The following is a 24,242-nucleotide window of genomic DNA, read 5'->3' as shown; positions in this document are numbered from 1 at the left end:
AGCAGGATTTCAAAGTAGTTGAGACTGCTCCTCATTTCTGTATCACACTTCTCTATTCTAGCTTACCAAGCTTGTTTTAGCTGAGGAGGCTTTGCCTTGTCACACTAGAAAGCACTTCTTTCAGACATTAACCCATGCCTGCTTTGTTCCTGAAAGCTGGAGGATGGGTTGTTGTTGTAATTCTTGTTTTAGATAGCTTTGCAATAACGTCAGGATATTTTCACATATACTACAATACAAAGATTGTAAATGCAAGTCTATTTCAGAAATGTAAAATTTTCATTTGACTGCCTGTCCTAATTAATTATCTATTGCTTATGATGGAGATAATTGTAATGAAATTCTTGCTTTGATACCCACAAGATGCCCCTTGATGTCTAGCCATCAACATCTGCTTCTCATCTACTGCTTTTTCAGCTGCCTTCCTCTTGTTCCAGCCTTTTTTGAGCGAGCTATCTCGTTTTCTTGCTGCAAAATTTATTTTTCACCAGTAACATTATTTTTCACCAGTAACAGCTTGGGGCTCAGCAGCTCAGCCATTCAGTGTCTAAGCACAGCTCTTGATTTGTGCATATATATCTCTGTAGACCATTAGTGGCTTAGTATCTTAAAGAGACTGCACAGTGGGAGCCCTGGGGCTTAATCAGTTTGTGTATCTCTTTTAATACGTTCCAGCCTGCTTGTGAGCATGAAGAGATTCACTCATAAATATTGACCCAGTACAGATAGCTCAACCAGGACCTTTTTAGTTTCCTTCCTTCAAAGCCAGAAGTGAAAGCAGCAATCTAAATCAGAAAAGCTTTGCCCTCAGCTAATTCCCATGCATTGCCAGTGCAGATGGATCTCTGCTGTGCTGGAGAGATGGCTTTCCTGCAGGTCTGGATTGGTTGTTACACACAGATCAGCACCAGAAATTGTCTGTGGTAACTTGTTCTCATTGTCCCTCTGTCAAATATCTCTATTCTACTGCAGCATCTGGGAGAAATCAGAAAGGGGGAAACATAATGAGCCACCCTGCCATGGATTCCTGGCCTGCTCACTCCTGCTTCTAGAAGGCAGCATGAGCTGTATTTCATGGTGTCTAAGAAAGCATAGGTCCTTCCTGTAGTCTCTCTGGGAGAGCTAGCTGCAAGGTAGAGAGATTTACTCTTAAAATCCAGATATTTATTATATAAAAAGATAACTTACCATTACCTGAATGATTATTTCACTGCAGTTTTCTAGCCGCCCTGTTCTCTCCGTATCCTTGTGATATTTCCCTTGGTTCAATATTGTTTCTAGTTTGAGCCAGGCATTTGGTTTGTGTTGCCTTTTTGCTTATCATTAAAATGACTATGACTCTAAAGAAGTACAGAGTTTAGGGACACTGCCTGTTCCTCCTCTCTGCCTGGCCTTATTGTGAAAGCTTTGCATAGGTTTTAAGGCAACCACAAGTTTCTTCACTCTTTTTTAAGCAATAACTCTGTGCAGCTTCATCTCTGCATCAGAAGACCTGTCACTTCCCAAGCAGTGCCTCTCCATTTCCTAAAGGGCTGAAAATTCTTATGAACAAAGTAGTATCTTCCTATAACAGTCACTACTGACAAAGCATGTTTTTACCACAGTCCTGCAGATGGCAAATACATTTTGCTGCTGATTTTGTGTGTCTCTTCATACAAAACTCTATCTCCCATTGCTTTACTGAAGAGATTTGGATAAATCAGCTAAGGATTGACTGAGAAGGCACAGAGTGGGAGGCATTAAATTCCCCTGTCTCCAACTGCAGCTCTCTGGAATGGCACAGTTGCTAACGATCTTACTTGCATCTAGTCTCCTGGAAGTGCCCAGACCTCGGGATGCCTGCTCAGCCTGTGCCTCTGCAGCAAGTATATCAGAGGTTCCAGATATTAGCTCAAAATTGCATCAGGCCATACATCTGCCATGCTCTAGGGTTTCAGGACACAGACCTGAAAAACGTCCTGTCTGCTCATTAGATCAAACACTTTCTACAGCTGTTCCAAATCAAAAGGAAATCACTGATTTTTGTATTCTGAACCTGTAACCAGTATTGAAGTGCCAATTGGCAGAAGATCCAAAGATTCAAAATCTTAATTTCCACAATGTTAAAACAGATTAGATTATTATTGTGTTTTACACATCTGTCAGTCATTTAATTCAAGTTACATTAAAAAAGTTGGTTACAACAGAATACTAAATATCTTACAAAAGGCTGCTGGCCTTTACAGTGCATGTAATTATTGCTGGAGTAGAAAACTATAGATAATTAAATAATTTTTAATGATTCCTTCATAAATAAACAATTTATAAACTTATTTGCTTTCTCACCATCTGGGAGCATTCTGTTATCCATCTGCTTCATGTAATTATCAATAAAAGGGAAGAATAGGTGATATAATTAACAAGAATAACTGATCCACAATGAAGAACAAAAATGTCACACATCTGTTGAATTATTTTCTTGTTTCTGCCCTTTCATCATTATTCATGCTGTTGGTTTTATTCTTTTTTTTATTATTATTATTTCATGGCTGCTTTAAGCTGTCAGGTTTTATTGCACAGTTCAGAACTGTTTTTTTCTGTTACAGCTCATAAAAAGAAGACAGAACAGTTATTAAAGCATTGCAGAAGCCCATACAGTGTTGTATAAATTTATTTTGGAAAAACCAAACAAAACCAACACTTTCTCTTAATTTTGCATTTCTCAAATGATGCTATAGGTGTATTACAGGAAATGTTTAAATCACGACAAGAAGTAGTGAGTGAAGGAGGGTCAGGCAAAAAATTAGAATCTGATGCTCACCCCAGCTCTGTGTTCTCTGAGCTAGTCAGCTTTAAACTCATTCAAGAGTTGTCTGTTGCCGGAATGGCTGAATAGATGACCAGGAAATGACCTGGGGGGAGAATGCCTGTAGACCAGTGAGTTCTGTACTCCTTCAGTGGCCATGATTTCATCTCTGTGTGACTAAACAATGTGCTTTTTCAGCAGTCCTTTATTTAAAAAAATACACCTCCAAACAAAAAGTAACTTTGCTACATCCTTTGATCTGCTATTGAAGATCATAATTTTTCTTCAAAAAAAGTTAGTTCCAGGTTGGTTTACCTGACTGAAAAGCCCACAGAGGACTGTATCAGTATAAATCTTGTTTTGAATCTGAAAAGACCTCATGTACATGGAATTCAGTAATGCAGTGCATGAAAATGTGCCGCCTTTTGTTCTGAGCGGTGGCATCAGCTGTGGGAGGTGGCATCCTTCTGCTCTGTCATACTTGCATTGCTTTACAGGTTATGTGAATTGTACCATCGTCACTAGAATGGCAAAGCCTGCTTAACTCTTATGGAACGAGTTAGTCTTATTAACAGCACTAGCCTTTTTTCTTCAAAAGAGGATTTTTCCTTTACCATTGTGAGCAAAACTTCCAGTGTCCTCTTTTCCCTGTAAGGTACTCATGGAGCTTTTACTGTCACATTATCAGTGGTGTGTATGGTTTTTGCAGAAGTGTAGTCTGTATCTGGCCCGCAGGCCAGATACACCCCCCCAGGATCCTCAATCCAGCCTCCGGTATTTACAGAACCCCCCTGTCTGTCCCCTCCCCCACTGGGGGGTGTGGGGGGGGAAACCAAGCAGCCGCAGATGACTGCCTGCCACTTCATCCACGCGCTGGCCCCCTGGTTAAAAAGTTTGAGGACCCCTGCTCTGGACCATCCAGAAGGGGTTTGCAAAAAGGAGAGGCTAAGAAAAGCAAGCCTATTGTCCATATTCTTATGCTGTCTGTGTGTAGTTCTGTACCACCACATGAAATTATTTGGAGTCAGAAAATGAGGAAAGGCTGAAAGCTTGCCCGCCTGTTTGTAGTCTGGGAGAAATGGGAGTTTAACCACAGAAGAAATGGTAAATGTTAATGTCAGATTCAAGAAGAAATAGGAATACAAGGCACTGCTAACTTACTAGTTTTCAGTGCCAGAATGCATGTATTTTTGTCTGTTTACTTGATTCCATGCTGATGCTTATGGCAAGTGCTAGAATAAATGGCCTGAAAGCAGTTTAAAATAATAACAATAATAAAGTAAAATGAGAGAAAATACTTAAGATTTACAAGATGTTTTTAAACAAGACATCATTGCTTTTAGAGTAATCTTATAACTTGTTCCATCAAATCATATGTTCATACATATTCTTTGTATTGCAGAAGATACTCAAATGAGTTGCAAGTGTAAGTACTGTTCTGGGCTATTCTCTATTAATGAGCTTTTTTTATGTCTTGAGCATTTTACTCTCTGCAGCTTCTACTTTCTTATGTTTAGGGCAGCTAATTAGAAGTTGCCCTAACTCTTTACTTACATGTTAGTGTCTCTGTCTAGTTGGGACATACTTGACTACACCTTCATCAGTACTTCTTACTGAAAAAAATTGGACAGGATCTTGAATGTTTTGGATCACCAGCCCAGGCTGAGCATAATCCATTCCCCTGACCTATCAGGGACTCAGAACTGATATACTGACAGTTAACACTTTGCTGTCAAGGTGGACGAAAGCAGAAGAAAAAGAAGGGACATTTGCATCATGACTGCAAGTCCCAGCTAGTCTGGAGACTGCAGCTAGAAAATTTTAGCTCAGTTGCATTTAAAAAGTAATAAAACCAAAGAGTTAAAATAAGCATGACGTGGGGGAAGAGGCTGTGTACAACAGAAAAATCTGTTCTGAACAAAGCAAAAAGCTTTGCATAACTGAATGGTTCAAAGAAATTGAGGGAGCAAGGTTTTTCACATGATGCGTCCCAAGAGAAATGTCAGGAAGGTGGACAGGTAAAAGTACTATAAAGCAAAAAAACCTTTGCTTTGGAATGTGCGCCCACCTGAAGTGCAAATGTGTATAAGAGCGTATCTCAGTGCAGCTTACAGAGCTGCAGTAACTGGGAAGTATTCATTCCCCATCGTGGTCTGTATGCATTACCACAGAAATAGTTAGCCATGCTTCTGTAGGCATCTTCTCTCCAATGGTACTCTTTAATAACAGTTGAAGGTACACTGAATTACTAGAAGTGGTTAAGAAAAGCTGTTAGTGCTATTTTACTTTATAGTTTTCTGCCTTAAAGCAAAGTGTATTCTGGCTTTGTAGAAAACCTGTAGTAATAGGAGGTTTCATTTTGGCTTAGTTTCAGTTCTGTATGAGATCAGTTGAGGCACTGGAATGTACTGAAAGTAGTTAAAATGCAAAAGTATTTTTTATTTTTTATTTTTTTAATCATTAAGCCTCTACTAAGATAACAGAGAATAAATATAGGAGAGAGTACCTAGGTAGCATGGGCAAGAGAATTCCCTGTTTTTTAAATATTAAGGTTCATGTACCAAAGTTAAAACAGAATAATTCCTACATGTTATAATTTGTCTATGAACATATTGGTTCATATATAAACAAAGGCTTGGTGTGTATAGTTTTCACTTAACCAGGAAAGTAGTATTAATTTTTAAAGAAGTAACTGTTGCTTAAGATGCTATTGTGCTCAAGTAATGAATTTTTAATGTTTTTATAATATGTGCATGGATTAAAATCCATTATTTATTGTACCTCCACTTAGTTGGTAAAGGTGATGATTTTATAGCACCAGTAGTCATGCAAACACAATCATTCTGAACTGATGGTTGATAATAAATTTCCTTACTGTAAATGTCAGTGGGTTTTGTGTGTTGCTGCCATTACATCTTGTTTGGAAGGGTGAATATTACACAATTATGGGAGGCACCAGATGGCATCATTAACAGGAATGCTCTGAATGTTTACCACTTATGTGCACGTGTGAAATTAAAAGTAAGATGACCTATCTTTATTTTGAAAGCATGGTGCCAGTACTATACAGCTGTTAATGACATTTGCAGCAAGCTAAGATAGTAATTTCTGCTTAAAAACAAGTCAGACTTTTTTTAAAGCTTTTTCAAAGCATTTTGTAGATTGACTTTGGAAGTAGCATAATCCTGTAGTAACAAGGGATCTGTGAGGATGCTGAGTATATAGCAAATGAGTCAGTCCCATGTTTGTCTTTTAGTACCGTGAGTCCTTCTGAATGCGGGAGCACTTTTAACATACTTGAAATTTAGCAAACAATTAAGTGTGTTTAGCTGGATAAGGCCCAAGTCCTCAGTGTGTAATAAAATTGAGTCTAAATTCTGCTGCGTTATGGAGTCTTTGAATAAAGAGTTCTGGTGATGAGTATAACAGCTCCTTGACGCTCTGCTATGTTTTACTAGGGTATATTTACCAATACCCAGTTTAGAACATAGCACTGCCCCTTTTCTGTCACAGCTGAAATTCTGTCCAACTTGTTTTTTAATTTTTTGGTGCTTTTTCTATTTAAATGAATGTAACATTCTGTGACATTGGCTATAAAACCAAGACCCGTTATAGAGCAATTGTGATAAATATTTTTAGAAATCCTACAGATATCCCAGGCTCTAATAAAACCAAACTAAAAGGAGCTACAAAACATGCTCCATTTGAGGTTGTACCACCAATGTATACTGTTGAGTAAACGTACAATGAATACATTTCCAGGCAATGTGTAAACTGAGTGGCTACCCAGATGGGAGATCTGGGCACGCACAATGAATGTATGATGCTTTACATAGTTTGAAAGTGCAAAGGAAAAAACCCACACAAATGTGTTTGCTAAAACCAAATAATTATCTCATGTTTCTTTTTCCATTGGTTACTTAGGGTAAAAGGATGTGTGAATTTTTAAAGCTATAAATTAATCCTCCTCTGGCAGATGCTGTGCTGTGAGACCAAGTGAAAGATGTGATTTACATGTAGGGTTTGTGTTTTCAGTGGCATATTCTGAGAAATGCATAAGCATTTTTAATTGAGATAAAGTTTGAAGGCCTCTAAGTGGATGGTGCTGACTGTCCACATGAAAAAACACGTTCTCTGTGGTTTGATTGAGAAAGACCACCTTTGTCAGCATGGGGGCTGAAGGCGCTGAGGGCCCTCTGCCCTCCTGGGTGGAAGCACCATGGCAGGTGGTACAGTGGCAGAGGCTAGGTGGGAAGGAGGGGAAGTAATCTTTTGTATAATCAGAGAAAATACTTTTTTTTTTTCTGAGCTATGTATACCTTTTCATACAATGGCAATTATTGCTTTTTGCCTTATGTTAGTTAGATTGCTGTTTTATTTAATAAATCAGATACAAAATAAATGCTAGTTTGCTATTGACCTATCAATTATGATGTCTGATTACTCCTCTGGGGAACATATGTAGTCATTTGTCCTGACATTTTGTTAAAATAAGGTGGTATTATGGGACCAATCCACCTAATTCCTTACTCCCTGGGGCCATTTAGTGTACTTCACTGTTAGAAAGGTGATTTCTGAAGCATGACAGCTGTTGGTGTTGGGTCCATTGTGTGGTGAACAAAAACAGTTATATTCTACTCATACGCTGCCTTTGCATCATTGATACAGAAGCCATTTCATAACTTAGATGCAACTCTTCCCTAGGAAATTGTATTACTGCTTTGTATTTCATTGTTGGAGTACATTTAAAAAAAACCGAAAACAAAACCCCCAAAACAACACAGCACTGCAGTACAAGGACATGTTTGAACTTGGTGTTGTTGTAAGGTCTGTTGGGTTTATCCTGTTCGCTGCTGACAGTCCTGTCTAGTTACTTTCATTAAATGTATTACAAGTAGTTTGTCTTCATGTTCTTTTTACCATTTTACTGTTTGTTAAAAGCCACATTTCAGTAAACATCACTAATAATTTTTCCTCCAGAAGGCATTGCTTTTCTAGAAAGTTGCAACTCTGTGTGCAGCAAAAAAAGCTTGTCAGAGTTCTTGTCTGCAGAGTTCACAAGGCCAAGGAATTTGAATACCAAGATTAGGGCCTTAAGCACAGCATCCTCAACACCTATTTGTGGTAGCGTGAGATCTCCACATACATCAGCACTTGTCAGAACCATGTCAGACATTGTAGTTGGAGCACACCCATTTAGTATGTTAGAAAAAACATTGTCCAAGTTTTATTTTAAGCAGTCGGGGATGCCTTTAATAGTTGGCATTGGTTCTTCTCATTTCTTAAAATCTCTTCCCAGGGATGTACGTTTTCAATTAAATAGAAAAATGTTTTTCAGTTTCTGAAGTGTGGAAACACTGCATTTTCATTGATGATCGAACGCCTTTTTACTGGCAAATCCTGATGTAAGAAATGTTTAACCACTAACTAGCACTGGCTTTGGATTGGATTATTAGGCTTGTTCATAGAGACTTGTAGATGTCCTATGTGACAACAATCTGGGCAGTGTTACAGTTGTTCTGTGGCTTATCCCTGGCTAGTCAAGTTGTTCCTTGGTGTAGAGCTGCCTCTGAGATTGTGGGCATGTGCTAGGTTTCATACATCTCACTTCTCTGTTAAGCAGCCACCATGGGCTAGTGTACCTTTCAATTTAAAGTATCTTCTGGAGTTTTCTCGGTACAGTCCAATCCTTGAGATGAATGTGGCTCACCACTGGATGTCATCATTGCACTGTGATGAATTGCAACCAGAAGAACATTTGTCTGGCAGTAAAAAATAATGTTGCCTGACTGAAGAAGACATTTAATTTTGCCACATTTCAGATCACTTGCTATACAGTGATGGCGGTTTGCAAGTAATTGATCCATAATCCTTCCTTAAGGTATAGGCGATGGCACTCTATAGTATGTTACACAGACAATTCTCCACCTTCTGTGGTGAGGCTGTGCTGAAATCTCAGCTGTGGGTCTCCACCATCGCAAAGACAAGGCATAAAATATCTCTTGGGAATCTCGATGTGCAATGTAGTTCTTGAGAAGGCCAATGTAATTACCATAGCTTTAAAATAAAATACTTATTCTTCATATATTGAGTTACTTTGTCAACTAATATATAAAGAATATATTTCTACTGTAATTTCATAGGAGGAATTTGGAGGGCTTAATTTTATTAACCCTCTGTCTCCTATTTGTAATAGAGGAAAACCTGTTAGAAGTCTTAGATTGCTTCCTGCCTCAGTGACACAGCAGAAATATAGAGACGTGTCTGACAAATAATAAAAGTTGCTCCAAGCAATAAGAAAAATGCAAGGTGTGTTGTTCTGCAAAATGGAAAGTATTTCCCTGTCTTTCTTCAGAAATTTGAAAACTAAATACAGTTCAGGGTAGAAAAAAAAAGTCAAATGCAATATTATTTCTTGGACCTTTCTTGCATATTTGTTTTGAGAATCTCTGCTATCTAGCAAGACCTAGAGACACAAATTATAAAAAAACCCACAACCTACATGGAGTTTATTGTCTTAACCAGTGTATGCATTAAGAATGGAAACTGATAAGCTAGTAATTAAAAACTTTATCGTAAGATTTTTGGCCAGAGTATTGATCTCAGTGGCATTGAGATACTAGTTTACTCATTTGACAGCCTGGCTTTCAGTGTAGCTGCCCTGTATTTAACAAAAAAGAAAGCTAGTTCTATCATTTTGGAAGAGTTTTCAATTAAACCAACAAAGACACTCAAGATGCAAGTTTCTAATTAATTTACAAGTAAGACCATTTCCATAAATAGAACTGCAAAAGTAAAAACTGCTCTAGAAGGTATAAAAATGGCCTTAACATTGCATGAATATATGTTCCCCAGGTGTTAGCTAAATAGTAGTAAATTATAGAAGAGGCAGTATTTTCTCCTCTTTTACAAGGACTCCATAGCATCTTTTCCAGAAGCAGCCAGACCATTAAGCTCTGCTAATTTTCTGTGACCTGTTAAACATGCACATATTTCAACATTTTAGTACCATTTATCTTGTGCCATGCACAGGAAAATCGTAGTATTAGTCCTGTCAGTTAGCCATAATAAGTTTTATAAGAACACAAGGTAATGCATTACTGATGGTTTAATGATTCTTAGCAGGTTTATGTTTTTTTTAAAAAAAAATTCATTTCTGTGTAATTTTACATATTTTTTTTTTACAGTTGAGTTATTCTTTGAACCACATAAATCGAAAGCTGGTGCTGGAGTCTAAAGTGTCTATCAACACTAGAATTGTGGTGGTTGGTGCATCTGATGTTGGAATCTCATTTCTGGAAACACTCGTTTTTTGGTAAGTTTGTAATTTTATTTCCTTTACTGAGAAGAATGTGTTACCTTTTGTTAGAAGTGGCTTGTTTTCTCCATTTAGAAGCATGCTTCGAGTCTGTATCCAAGTACTAGATGTTAAAGGTCTGAGTGTCTGCAGATGTAAAGAGATAGGTACTTGCATCCTGGCTGGCTCTGGAACTCAAAAGTACTGACAGAGTTGCTCATAGATCCTTCAAGGTGAAGGCACACTAAAAATGAGAATTTCACATACTTAAAATCTCTTTGATCTTTGTTCTTACACAAAAATACTACAGGTGGAGGTTAAGTTCATAGCCCTTCATGTGTGCTCCAAAGCAGTGTTGATCTTTAAAGTTGTGCCCAGTGGGATCACAAATCACTGTCTGAATCCCTCCCTTCTCCTACCTCATTGTGATGCTGTGTTTCAAAGCTGTGCAGAAATGTACAACATAAGCTTGTCAAGTTCTAGTCTCAACTGTGATTCTTTTGATTCTGATAACACATTTTTATACCTTTGATTCTGATGAGGCTTTTGATGTTTGGGATTGTTCAGGAACCAAAAAAATGTTCATTTCTGGCCCTTTTGCTATTTTTGCCGAAGACCCTGGAGTGGGTGTGGGAAAGGTGCAGCAGAAGACACTGCTCTTTGGCAGTGTCAGCCAGCTCAGTGGCCCACCAAGAGCGTAGGCTGTCAACATACATTAAAGAATTTTTCAGCAGTAAAACTGCGAATCAAATTGGTGTGGTTACCTTGGGTTATCCAAGCTGGAGTAAATAAACTGTATAAACTGGCTGAGAAGGGGAATAAATGTACGCAACTGTTTTTATACCTTCTGCTGTTTAAGCCAGAGTTAACTTGTGGACAGGTTCTGCTGTTCTACAGACTCTTCAACGTTAGGACAGGGGTTCCCTCTCTCTGATACCTCCCTGTTGGCACCTTCTGTGCCTGTACCCCCTCCATAATACCTCCAATTTTAGGCAGTTATTGGGAAGTCAAACAGTATATGTGAGAATGCAATTCCTTTTACGCAGTTGTTGTTTTCCTCATACGTTAAACATACATACTGGAAATTTCTTGAAAGAATTGCAGAAATTAATATAAAATTAAAATTTTGAATGCGATTGTTACTACAAAATGTTTGTTACAAAAACTAAGGGAGGCTGTCATTTTTATGGTTGGCAGAAAATTGGAAGTTTTGCCTATTTTTTTTCCTGTTAAACCAAGAGTTTGTATTTCTACTACAACCACTGTTAACATCACAAACTGAAACATCAATATGGCAAGAAGAGGCAAAGTTGAAGTGCTATACGGATGTTGTTATATTGCTGCAGCAGTGAAGAAAAAAAATACCTGTTTCTTGCTCTTTTTTTCTTAGTTCCTGACTTCCTGTAGAGCATCCCCTCTTGAGGTAAAACCATTTCCCTCTCATCCTTCTGTTCTCAGCACCTTTTAGGCCTTCAGTTCTACTCAAAATTCAGTTTAAAATGTGCTTTAGAGCTATTAGCCACTTTCTTGTTATTCATCCTGTGTTGTTTATTACTACACGCTTTCAGTATGAAATACTGTGAGGGAAAAGCAAAGCATATTTATGCTCCAAGTCTGTCAGTCAGAAACTTAAGTCCTTCTGCAGTGAACAGAACATACAGGTAGTGTCGTTTCTGCAGAGCAATCCTTTATAGGTGCCCTCCTCCGAGATACCTTAACCAAGTCTTTTCAGCCAGAAGTTTTGTTTGAACTATATTCTAGCAAAGAGTTCTTGCAGAACATGTCCTTCTTGTACACAGCAGAGAGTGCTTGTCTCCAGTGCTGCACAAATAGAGCGCTCCTGCTGAAGAGAAATGGTGTATTGCTCTGAGAATGCAAAAAGCAAGCAGTCAGCACATAGTGCCAAAATGTCACAGAATTTATATTAATATGTATATTACTATGTAATATATGTATAAATTTAAGGAAGATTGTTTTTTTAATTTTCACATCAGTAGCAGATAAGAGCCTCCTGATCAACGTGAAGGCCTTTTAATACAATTTAGTTTAATTTCCTCATAATTTTCTAATATTCTTTGCAAAGGTTACATGCACTAAAAATAGCTAGATTGAATCAATTTGTAAGCCCCTAATCCTTAAAAAGAGGAAGTAGTTTTCTCCTCATTATTCTTCATACTTAATTATTTTACATTATCAGTCACCATGGAAACACACAAATGTAATTCACTTACCTACATAACAATTATCAGAACTAGATTTACAAGTGTTTTCAACTTCTATGAGACTGAAGGAACACAGTTTTTGTTGAACAGAGAAGTAATCAGGAGGATTACCTCTCCTCGCTGGAGAGCTGCAACGGCTGCTCCTGGCTCCCATTGTGCTGGGGCAGCGGCACTGTGGTTTGCACCATGTCTGTGGCGGCAGAGCGCTTCTGGGGAAGTTCAGCATCATCGCTCCTCAAGCGGTGCCGTGGAGCAGCCATGGGCACCGCTTCTTATCCATCCATCCGAACCGAAAATGAGTTTTACAGCCCCTGCTGCAAAGGAGGAGTGTGTGCTGTGAACTGTCACCTTACAAAATCCTGCTGCAGTCTTGCACTGGTGCTCGTTACCTTGCTGGTAGCGTTTCTGGAAACACATCGTCACAGAGGCCAGAGCATTGGTGCACCCAGATTGGTGCTCATTATTTCAAAGGGCACTGTGGAAATGTTGCAAATGAGTCTACAGAATAACCTGTTAGTAGGCGAAGCTTCTTCCTAACGCTCGGGACACTCTCAGCCCTGGAGAATTGCCTCTGTTGTGCTTAATCTAACACTAGGTCAGTGAAGGTGATCTCATTATACACGTTTCACTATTTGAATAAATATCTTCAGCTGATTTTTTTTCTTGGAGTGTAATCGCATGCAGACATGTTTGCAGCTACGGTGCTGCTTTTCTTTAGGATGCACATGAAATTTTTATTCAAGAACCAGGCAAATAAATGGTGGAGGCAGTAGCGCTCGCAGCAGTGCAGGCAGAGCCTGGCCTCCCTTCTCCTGCACAGCTGGCTGTCCATAAGTACAGGTGTGAAAGCAGCACTGAGGTGAGGAGCTGCAGCGAGCTGGGCAGCAGAGCTGAGACACTGTGGAAGGGGGAGAGTGAGTTGCATCATAAATTGCTGCAGTAATTAACTTCCCTGCAGGAGCATGGCAAGCAGGGAAGGAATTGTGATTCCCACAATTCCTGCATGGGGCTCCTCCTGGGCAGTGCAATTATATGCTTCCCCTAGCATAAAGCCAGGACTTAGGTCACTCTCTAGCACTAAGACAAGGCTTACGTAAATTGCAGCAGCATCAGACCATTTGTTAAAGGATTGTAAACTCTGAGCAATGTGCAGTCCTAAAAGAGAAGTAGCAACTGAACAAATAACCCGCCTTGTGAAAATGCAGCTCAGCCCAGCAACACAGAGTCTCTCAGCCTCTATTGTTCTCTGCCCTCCAAACTGTTAGTGCTGGCTGGCGCTCCTGCCTCCCCTTTGTTGAAGGATGTGGGAAGAAAGCCCTTTCAGCATCTGAGTGAATCAAATCAAAGAAACTACAAAGGGAGGTTAAGATAAAATGCAAGTTTTATTTATTTTTAGTTTCTCTAAAAAATTACAAAGAGTTTTATGAGTCGTTCTGGTAAATAATGTGTGTGCCCCCACTTACGCTTGCAGTACGATGAGCCACTAACATTGGCAAATTATCATGAATGAAGACCCTGATTTAAATCTACAGAAGTTTTTAAAATGTTACCCTTTTTTTTGTCATCCCCACTGAGATCAAGTATGCATATACTGAATTTATAAATGAAAAAGCAGTTTCAAATATTCAACCTGCAAGTATTCAATGAAAATTGTATCTGAAAATGATTTGCAAGTGTAAAACCTGTTTTCGTGAATACAGAGTATCAATACCTATGAATATGAGACAAGGAGTAATGAGTTCTGTTCAGAGTTCTGCAAATACCAGTTCTTGGAGGTGAGGTTCAGCAGGAGAAATATCAACTGCAGTTAAATAATTAAAAACCTGTGAACAACTAGAATTGGGGATACTGAGTTGCACAGTCCTCAGCTAAACCACTGTTTTCCCTAAATGGGTTTCCTGATGAATGTAAGCTATAGCCCAACATTTTCATATTCCCAGGTACTGAGATGCTTTAAAAAATCACCTCATTGCTAAATACAGATTTACCAGGAGGGCAGGGTTTGTTTTTTTTTTTTCTTCTTGTTCTCTTGGATAATTAAAGAATGATGGTCATGGCAGCAGTGTTAGGCCAGAAGAACATACAGTTTTAAAAAATAGCATTTTCAGTTTATTCGGGTGGATGATTCACAGAACAGCATGCTAACTAGTACGGCCTGACAGCAGGTGATTGAAGTTTGGCTGCAAGAACGCAGAAAGCTTGCTCGCAGCAGTATCTTGTCATTGGTTCCAGTGTAGTGAACCAATTAGCTTTTTATCCACCTCTTTGCATATAGCTGTGGAAAGCGTTATTGTCTTCTGATTATAGGGAAAACCCTTTTTAATCCACGATTTTGAAAACCTCCGTAATCCAACCTCTGGTGTAAACAATGACTTATTCTCTGAGGATGTTGGAAATATACATAATGTGCTACACAAAATAGCAATAAATGGTGGCTGAGATCACAATATTTTGTGTGAAAGTGTTGCAAAATATATTCCCTCTCCGTGTGGGTGCATTAAAATAATTACTTCGTTTAAAAAGTGAATGGATTAAAGTATATTTTTGTCCAAGTCCTGAACTTTTTTCTTAAAGTAGAATTAGAATCTAACCTAGTAAACCTGTGATTTATTTTTTTTTGTCTGCAGGCCAGTTTCTCCCTTTGTGAGTTAAGGGTATCTAAGATTAGTTTAGAAATGGCAGGGATTTTTAAAACGTGGTTTCTGACAGAACAGCTAAACTGCCGTTATCTGGCGGCACAGTATTATACAATATCCTGCACATCTGTCCTGTTTGGCAATAGTTAGCATAATGCTTGCTGTTTAATTAGGCTTTTTATCTTTGCATTTGTCTGAGAACATCTGAAGCCTTCCATGTTGCCTGTCACTAATTAGTTGACTAATTAAATAGTTAGTGCTTACTTGCTGATCACAGAGCTAACATGTAATGAATGGTTTAGTGATCTTCATTGTTTCATACTATCTATCTTTGCCACATGAATTGATATACATGTGCTTCCTTTTGACTGCCTTTTTTTCATACCAGGGCAAATCCAGAACAATGTTGTAGTCGACCATGTGTTCAGTGTCACCGGGCCTGCGTGCTTCAGACATTGTTGCCTTCCATCATTTCTGGTGAATAGAGATCAAGTTGTGACACAGATAAATAAGGCGGGTCATATCTCGCCTTGTTGCACAGTCAGGATCACAATGAACACTGTCAGTGACTGATACCAGACATAAACTAGGGGAGAGGATATGGGTCAAGATCAGCCTTCCTAACAGGCATTTGACATGCCTCTGCCAAAAAATGATACTCAATTAACATTGATATATAGTTATTTTATAGCTATGTTCTTGCTTTAGAGACAGTTTTCAGTTTTAAATAAGGTTATTTCATCTTCAGGTGCTTGCCCTTTAAACATAGGCAAAGATTTGTCTGAGCCCAAACTGTTATTTCACACTTTAAATAAAAAAGAGGATTTTTTTTTGTTGCTGTTTTTACCTGAATATTCCTAACTTCTTGTTGCATGTTAAACCCCATCTTGGAAATAGTAGTTTTCATGTAAAGGGCCTGTTTCAAAATTGAAATGAGTTACAAGAATTTTTATAGAACTGTATTTTGTATTTATCATACCTTTCCTGGTGACTAAGTATGACATTAGCATGGCTGTTTCAGCAGCTGTGTACAGAGTTTGGTAACCTGACTGCCCGAAGCATCTGGTAGCTCTCTGATCAATGCAGTTCAAAGCAAATAAAGAAGCATTCCAAGTGCAAACACTGCATTTAGGTTTTCCATTTCTCTGCTAAAGCGATGGAGATGTACTTTCTCATCTGTTCATATTTATTTTTCTTCTGTTTGAAGTTTGTTTCCCAAAGCTGTTGTGGAGGTGTAGCTACAGAGATCTTCAAAACAGTGTCTAAACTGCCTGCAGGTTGGTTTTGAAGCACAGAAGACTGCTCAGACTACTACAGTGGAGAAAAAATTAGTTGGCTGGTTAAGTTGTGATCCTTTCCTCTAGAGATTTGTGTAGATTTGATTCCTGTTCATGTGTTCATGTTCATGTTCATGTATGCACTCCAGGGGGCAGAGTGAGGGTTGTGACAAATGAAGATCACTATTTGAAGGTACTTGCTTGTTTTTTCTGAATGCTTGATGAGCTGAAATTTCAGTGTTCCTTTTCTGGATTGCTGTGGTTACCCTCCAGATCCCAGGAGGGAGATCTGGAATGCAGTTTACATTGAAATGAGAGTTGGGAGTGCATAAGATACAGTAACGAGATGGTAAATCTTTACTGCATGCTGTGTTATCTGGATTCCCCAGACTTCTAATGTGGATTGGTTAGGTTAGATGGAGCTCCACGGTGCTGCGGCTCAATTGCTTCCAGTACCCATGTTACTGCACTGCACTGTGGTGTGAAGTGTAACACCCTACCCTGTGGGGTTTGTTTCCCTAGGACTGTGGCAGTCAGTAGCATCTCTGGATTAAGCAGGCAGAATTTCAGTTTCCTGTGGGCATGGGCCATTTGGGAAGGAGCTGCTGGAGAAGCGTCATGTTGCCCTGGTGAAGAAACAGGCATTACATGGCTTTGTGGTGCTGCACCACTCTGAGCTGTTCTATGTTTAAAGGATGCAATATCAGAGAGGCAGCTGTGCTCATCAGGCTGCCAGGGCTGGAGGTGCTGCGAGGCCCAGATCCGCAGCTGCTACATGCAGATGTTTGAGATCAGGAATTTTGGCCCAGCTGACTCCTCCACCAGCCATGTCCCTGTCCTTCCTGAGCTGCCAGCTTTCTGTCAACAGCATGTGGCACTGGGGTGGTGCCTCAGAACATGCAACTTTCATGAGCATCTTCTCTTTCTGCACGCTCTTGCTGTCAGGAGGAAAATGTAGATGGTCCTTGGCTATAAGCAAGGACAAAAATGTTGGTAGAAATCTCAAGCCCTTCAAATTCAAGTGAAGTCTATCTTTTGATATCCAAGAGCTTTTCTAAGGTGTATGCTTTTTCATCTCTGTGAAGGCACCATTGCCAAATCTGCACCAAACAACGTCACAGAATCAAAATGTTAATCTCCTCTGCAATAATACGGAAAACTGGGTTTGGCAAGTAGGCAGCCATAAAAAAGGCAAACAAACCCTTAGTTTTAACATGGGTGATTGGCCAATAACATTAAAAATGTCCTATTAACAAGGTGGAATTTGCACTGTATGTTATTCACTGAAACATTCAGACAGGACAGCAAAATTTCAACCAAACTCTAGTTTTGCTCTCTGATTTATGGTATCCTTATTTGCGGAAAATGATGTTGATGTTTCTCAACTGTGATTTTGAATCTTCCAGGTGATTAGATTTAAATAGCTAGAGACTGTAACTACCAAGGCCATCAACAGATATCCTTCATTTTCGGTCTAGAAAAATAATTGCCCTGTTACATACTTTGAACAGGATGAAATGCTGAAACATTTATGGAATGGAAATTGACATTTTAGTAAGGAAAGACTCTCACTAAAGCAGTGTTTGGATGGTACTTTGATTTGGTCAAATTCAAGGCCAGCTTACATCTGGGATGGTAGGGCTAATCTTGTAAAGCTGTGGATGTTCCCACGTAAGTATATGGGTGTGTCTGGTTCAGCTGTGTGTTCTGTGTGGCCCAAGGAAAGAGCTCTTTAGATTTTCCTGTTCTGTCACGTAACAATTCATACTGTAAGGAATTTGCCACGCTGATTTTAATAAGCTAGATCTTGGAAGTACCCCTGCAAATAAGCACATTCTTAAGACTCAGTTTTAAGTTGAGTTAGAAGTTTGCTTTTAAATGCTGTACTCCAGTGTGTGTATGTTACGTGTGTTAACTGATACACACATTCACAGCCTGGTATAGGCTTTGCAAGTACTGGCAAGGTGCAGAGTCAAAGAGACTTCTGAGAGGAAAGCTTAACAAGGGGTGGTTAAGGGAGGGAGAAGAGCTTAGTGGTAAAATTGCAAAGGTCAATATAGGTTGAGAAGCAAAGTGTGGAAAAGAATTAGTCTAACAAAGGAAAAAGGCTCAACTGAATTACAGTAAAGAGCCACAATCACTAGAGAAGAATGGTGCGAAAAAGAATAGGGAAAGCTGAGTTGACATAGGTGAAGAAAGCAAAAACAGTTGCTGGGAAATGAGAGGTGGTTAGAAGGGATAAAAGCAGTGGCAGTGACAGGAGGGTGGCTGAGTTGTTTCAGAAAAATGAGTTATGATATGGACGGGAGTCTGAAAGAAGTAACTAGAAAAAGACATGTTTGGTAACGTTCAGTGAGAAATCAAGATCATGGGGTGATACAAAACTACAGAAAAAAGGAGGAATTAATAAAAGACTTGAAATGCAGCAGTCAGTTGCTAATGTTTTTAAGTATATTCTATGGGAAAGCAGTCAGCCCAGAGGATAAAAGAGAGACAAGCATTAAAATTAGAAGATGGAGGAGGATTTAAGACTAACCACTTAAAGGAAAAAGTGAGAGGACTAATTGATCTACCCTAGCAGGAGATATATATAACTGGAGAGCAACAGCTTTTGAAATGGGGTTTTTTGAAGAAGGGTTGATCACTACAGGGGAGGGAATACCACATGAGCTAGGGTCGGAGAGGGGATATGCGTTTCAGTGAGATCAAAGAAGGAAGCAGGGAATATTGGTTGAACAAAAAGAGGTGAAGTGATAATTTCAGGGGCAACAGAAGCTTTGCAAGAATAAGACTATATTAAACATGGACGAGAACCCAGCTATTTTAAGTTTGTGATTGATGTCCTTGTCCAGTTCAAGTAGATATAAATTGGCACCCAACAAACAGGGGCCAGAAGTTAGGAGAATTATCACTGTTGAAAAGAGAAAATCTTCCAGTAGGCATAGTGGGGGCAAAAAATGTAGTTATCTTCAACATGGTGCTTGGAAAGTTTATGGAAACTTTGTTGGGGGGTTGTGGTTTTTTGGTGGTGGTGGTGGTGTTGGTTTTTTTTTGACTCGTGATAGTGGGCACTAGACCTCAACACCAAGGAGGTGCCTCCAAATCCTGTGTACAAACAGACCATCCAGTTCAAAGTTTGGAGAGAAACCCAGTGAGGAAGAGCTAGAAGCTGGGGAGAGAGAAACACTGGTAGCATCCTTGAAGGGCGTCAGTCAAAGGTCAAAGTAAACATTACAGAGCTTTTTAATGGATTCTTGCTAAGATGCCAAAAGTGGTGACAGTGGTGACTTTCATGGCCTGGGCTTACAGGCTGCTCTTCTTTGGAATACAGCATCTGATAATATTAATCACCAGTAAATCTGGTGGGAAGTTTCTGAAAAAAACAGTACCTTAATAAAAAGCACTATGCCATAAAAGTTTTAGGTTTTTGCAGGGAGGATGTTGTTTTAATATCAGGAGGTGGTAACTGGGACAAGACAAAATATTTCACTGATGTGTCATTTTTGAAAAGCAGCTCTCTTGTTTTTAAAGAAATTACATCCTTATTTTTTAAAAATTCAAAATCAGAGCCAAACAATTTCTTTTTAATCTCTGTTTGGAACAATTTAGAAGAGTGGTTTCTGAAATTGAAAAGGACAGTGAATTTCACCAGTGTCGTGGCCTATCTTGGAATGGAAATAGTTATGTTCTGGGAAGAAAGAGGTGAATTCTCCCACAGAAGTAAGCAACTGACTTATCTATCCCTTGGTGTCAAAAGCGGCAGTCAAATTAAATGTGAGCTACTGGCAACTAGATTGACCTATCTTTTTGTTTCAGTTGTTGATGTTCTTAATACGTCTGTCACTGATCTTGGGAGGAAGAGTCATCGTGGGTGCGGTTTATAGAAGAAATACATGGAAAACCCCTTTCTTGACCCTTACATTGAAAAGTGTCCCAGTAAAGACTTTATTGTTATCCGTTCTTTCATTGAGAAAATTCATTCACAATCTTAACACTTTTTCCTAAGGTTGATCCAATGAACTGGCTTATCTTTGTTTACTCGTAATTAAAGAGGGATAACTTCTAAATGGACATCTGTTGGTCAGCAGTTAAGCTGAAATCCTGTTCTGAGGCCTGTAATTGATGCACTTACATAAGGTTCTTGAGAACAGGCGCTTTTGGTAATTGTGATACAAACAATAAACCCTTTCTGCTGCTTCTGTTACTTACTGACTCTTACTAAAAGTTTGATAACCAAGTGTCGTAGGATCAGTTGCAGAGCCTTCATACTACTGGAATGGCGTCATGTAGCATCATATGGGGAGATGGTTTTGCTGTGTTTTCACATACGTTCATACTTGATTTTGTGTGGATTCTTGTTTGTCTGAGACAAACATAGCTGCCCAGAGAGTGGGAGGAAGCAAGGAGAAAGGTAAAAGGGTTTTACAGCTCTGCTAGTGAAAGGAGGGGGCTTTGTCCAAGCGAATAGGAGCAATTTAGTTTAGTGGCAGTATGAAAATACATTACTCAGAAAAATTACTCAAAGGAAGTCTATAGTGCTATGTAAGTTATTTATCCTTTAGTGAAAAATGTGAATGAGTGGGGATTTCTGAGTTATTATTAATATTAGTAACCTTTGTTAAGCTGAGCATTTCTATTTATAGTTCTGTGTAGGGCTGGAAAATTTGTTAGAAAATCTTTTCCTTTTGGAGAAGGAAATTCTGCAAGTCACATCCCTATTACTGTTCTTGAAATGTTTGGAATGCTGATCTTTCCTTAACACAAAAAAAAAAAAAAAAAAAAAGTCCTACTTTGGGTAGTTGTATTATTTGGGAAAAGGAGAACTACTGCCTATATCTGCCTTCTACAGTGAGACTTACACCTGGGCACTTTGAGTTTCTGTGCCTTGAACACTAAGTTATTGCCTCCCGGGAGTTTTTTATTTTTAAACACCACCTCATTCTGGGCTCCTTCCTCTCCACAAAAAAACTGAAGGTGCTTTTTTTTTTTTTTTTTTTTTTTCTCCAGGATAGAGATCTCTCTGATTTCAAAGTTTCAGTAATGCAAGAATTTATCACAGCTAAGTTTTCAGCATCTAGTGCTGAGAACAGACTATTTGTTGCCATTTTTGGAACGATCTCGAGCTGCCATTTTTACAAGCGTTCTCTGCTGCAGCAAAGTTGAGGATACAGTATAATTAGGACTTTACTTTTGGATAGGTCATAATTCCAGATATGACAGTTATTGTCTAAAGACTATGCATACAGGAAAATAGTGCATATGCTTACCAATTTTGGTAGCTAGATCAAGCATTCTCTTCTGTCACCCTTGTTTATTTTAGTTTTTATAAATGACTGGAAAAATAAAAAAAAGTGTGATGCTTTGTTTCAAATAAATTGCACCGCTTAGGTTCATGTAGGCTACTTCACTGCACTTTATTTTTTGTAACAAAAGTGATTTGACTTATTATTTGTGATAATGAGGGATTTAATGAAAACAATTAATTAAATCATTTGTTCAGGCAGTTTCCACTATCTAAGCCTCCATCATTACACACGCACAAGAAAAAAAAAAAGAAAAAAAGGTAGCAAGACACCAGGAAAAAAAAAAAGTCAGAAAAACTAGGCAAGGAATATTCTAACAGATTCACAGATGCCAGGATACATAAAAATAATGTACTAAAACTGTTTTGTTTCTTCCTTTGATTATGCTCACAGTAAATTAGCAATCCTATTTTATTTCAAGGACAAGGGTATTTAGACTTTTTTTTGTAGCTGTCCCCTAGAACTGTGCAATGAAACCCAATACCTTTTACTTATTTCCCTAGATACTCTAATCCCTCCCTGCTTTACCAGTATCTTTGAGCTGTTCTTCCCTTTGTATCCACAGCAACATGAATCCCTGCTGGAATTATTTGCTTCTAAAATGCAGGTGCTCTTATTCAATGTTTGGTTGAGGCTCTTAACTTGAAGACTTTTTCACCAAATGGGAACCTCTGCTTTTACCCTATTTCATATTAGGCGTTGTTATATATATTAGAAGCACATAAGACATTCACTCTCTTAACATGCATTACCTGCTTCTCAGAGCCTTTGTTGTTTTTCAGTTATTAAGAGCTTTTAGGCAGCAGTAAGGAATCAAAGCCCATAATAAATAAACCATCCTTTTGTTAGCCTAGAAATAGTAATGCTAGGTAGAGGAAAGGGGATGATGGCGTGGGGTGTGGTAACGTGTGTAACAGTCCCTGGTCGAAATGGTCAGACCTGTTATCTCCCTGCAACTGTGTGCCAGTGCCTGAGCAACCGTGGCTAAGCACTTTGCTTTGCACTTAAACTAAGACAGTTTGCCTGTAGTGTTCAGGCTTGTATTTAAGTGCCTGTATATATAAATATTTTAAATCCTAAGTTTAGGCATACCAACTACAGTTCTACATTCAAGCTTTGATAATACAAGATACTAGGGTGTTATTTTTTCACTTATTTAAAGATTCTGTTAATTTTCACAAATGCCAGCCTGTGCTTAAACATTTAACAAATTTTGATTCTTAGCTGAGGATGGATTTTAACTCTGTGAAAATGTGAGCGTTATTTGCATAAATTGTGCCCAGCACTGTGTGGCTCTTGGACCCGGAGTGCAACATGCCCACGCTCTGAGCCCGGGAGAGTGCCAGGTACCAGCCTCTGGGTCTTTTCCCTTCTGCCTCCAAATTCAGTGTGCCTTTTTGATAGCTTTAATCTACTTTTCTTTGTGTCTTGATTTTTCTCAATGTCAAACGGGAATCAAAGATATGACTCATTTCATCATGGTATTCTAAGGAGATGCTCATCAACATTTTGATGCCTAGAAGATTAATGAATGGGAAACATGAATTAATGTTTGAGGCATATGGGAATGCCATGGGAGCGCTGAGGTAGAAGTAAATCATTAGTTAGTACATCCTACTGAGTGAAAGGTCTGAATTGAAGCCTCACGCTCAGTGGGGAAGAACTGAACAAATACTATATGACTGTGGAAATAACTGGATGACTGTATATGGGCTAATAGAGGTGCAGCATCTGCGGAAGACAATAGGTATGTGACCAGATCAATAAAGTGCATCATAGCGCAATCATGCAAAAGAGGCATATTAATGTTGCCTAGGGCCTTCGTCCTGCCATTTTTCTTGTGGTTGCTTGCAATGTTTTCATCCTAAATATTGTTCACATAATTTAAATTAATGTTACTGTAGCACCTGGATTTGGAGACCTGCTGGCAAGAGGCCATGCAGCATGTAAAGAGATGATTTCAGCTCTAAGCTGAAAAGAAACTTCACTGCTCTGAGGGCAGACAGGATAGGAGAATGTTTAAGATGTCTATGTACTGTTGTAGTAGTTTTCCTAATAATAAGATGTAAACTAAATTCCAAGGAGTCATGCTATTTATGTGTGTAAAGTTATTGTAATTGTTCACATTTGCACCCCACTAGGAGTGCTCCCTGAGTGCAGATGGCATTTTGTACACTTTAAATTCAGCCTAATGTATTGGGCCAGCTTTCATTTACATGAAGATCGCTTTGTATCACTCAGCTGGCACATTCATAATGTGACCATAGATGAAGAGCAAATTCTATTTACACCCACCTCTGCAGAGTGACCTTAATTTAAATGAGCATCAGGCCCATAATCTGTATAAATATATGCACTCTTGTTACATTAAGGTTATTTATTACATTGCAGTCAGGCTGAGTATGCATGGAGATTTACCATAGATAATCCATAATCCAGAATTAAACTATTAATATGCATTTTGTGAGAGGCAGCCATAACCTTGAAATTCCTTGGTTTAAGTGTGACCTTTAACTTTGTTTGAATATATTTTTTAAACGTATGAATAACAAATTAACATTGGTTGATAAAAAACATTCTGATTCCTTTGTATTATTTGCATCGATCCATACTTAACTTACAGAAAGCCTTGAAGATTAGAAGGCTTAATCACTCATAATATTTATTTGTTTTTAAATGTCAGATCACATTTAGTTCAACATACTGTCGGTCTTGTCCCTCC

General features: G+C 38.7%; 1 protein-coding gene across 6 annotated transcripts in view; it reads left to right on the top strand.

The window, feature by feature from the left end:
* CFAP61 (cilia and flagella associated protein 61) overlaps positions 1-24,242 on the top strand; it is a 118,627-nt gene that overhangs the window by 40,899 nt on the left and 53,486 nt on the right. For all 6 annotated transcript variants that reach the window (XM_056357463.1, XM_056357464.1, XM_056357465.1 and 3 more), the window contains one exon: positions 9,973-10,100. In XM_056357463.1, the coding sequence (XP_056213438.1) occupies positions 9,973-10,100 (128 nt within the window). The remainder of the gene's footprint in view (positions 1-9,972; positions 10,101-24,242) is intronic.

This window comes from Falco biarmicus, chromosome 12, assembly GCF_023638135.1.
Source record: "Falco biarmicus isolate bFalBia1 chromosome 12, bFalBia1.pri, whole genome shotgun sequence".
Lineage (NCBI taxonomy): Eukaryota > Metazoa > Chordata > Aves > Falconiformes > Falconidae > Falco > Falco biarmicus.
The sequence above is the reverse complement of the archived record's forward strand: the minus strand, read 5'-3'. Positions and strand labels throughout refer to the sequence as shown.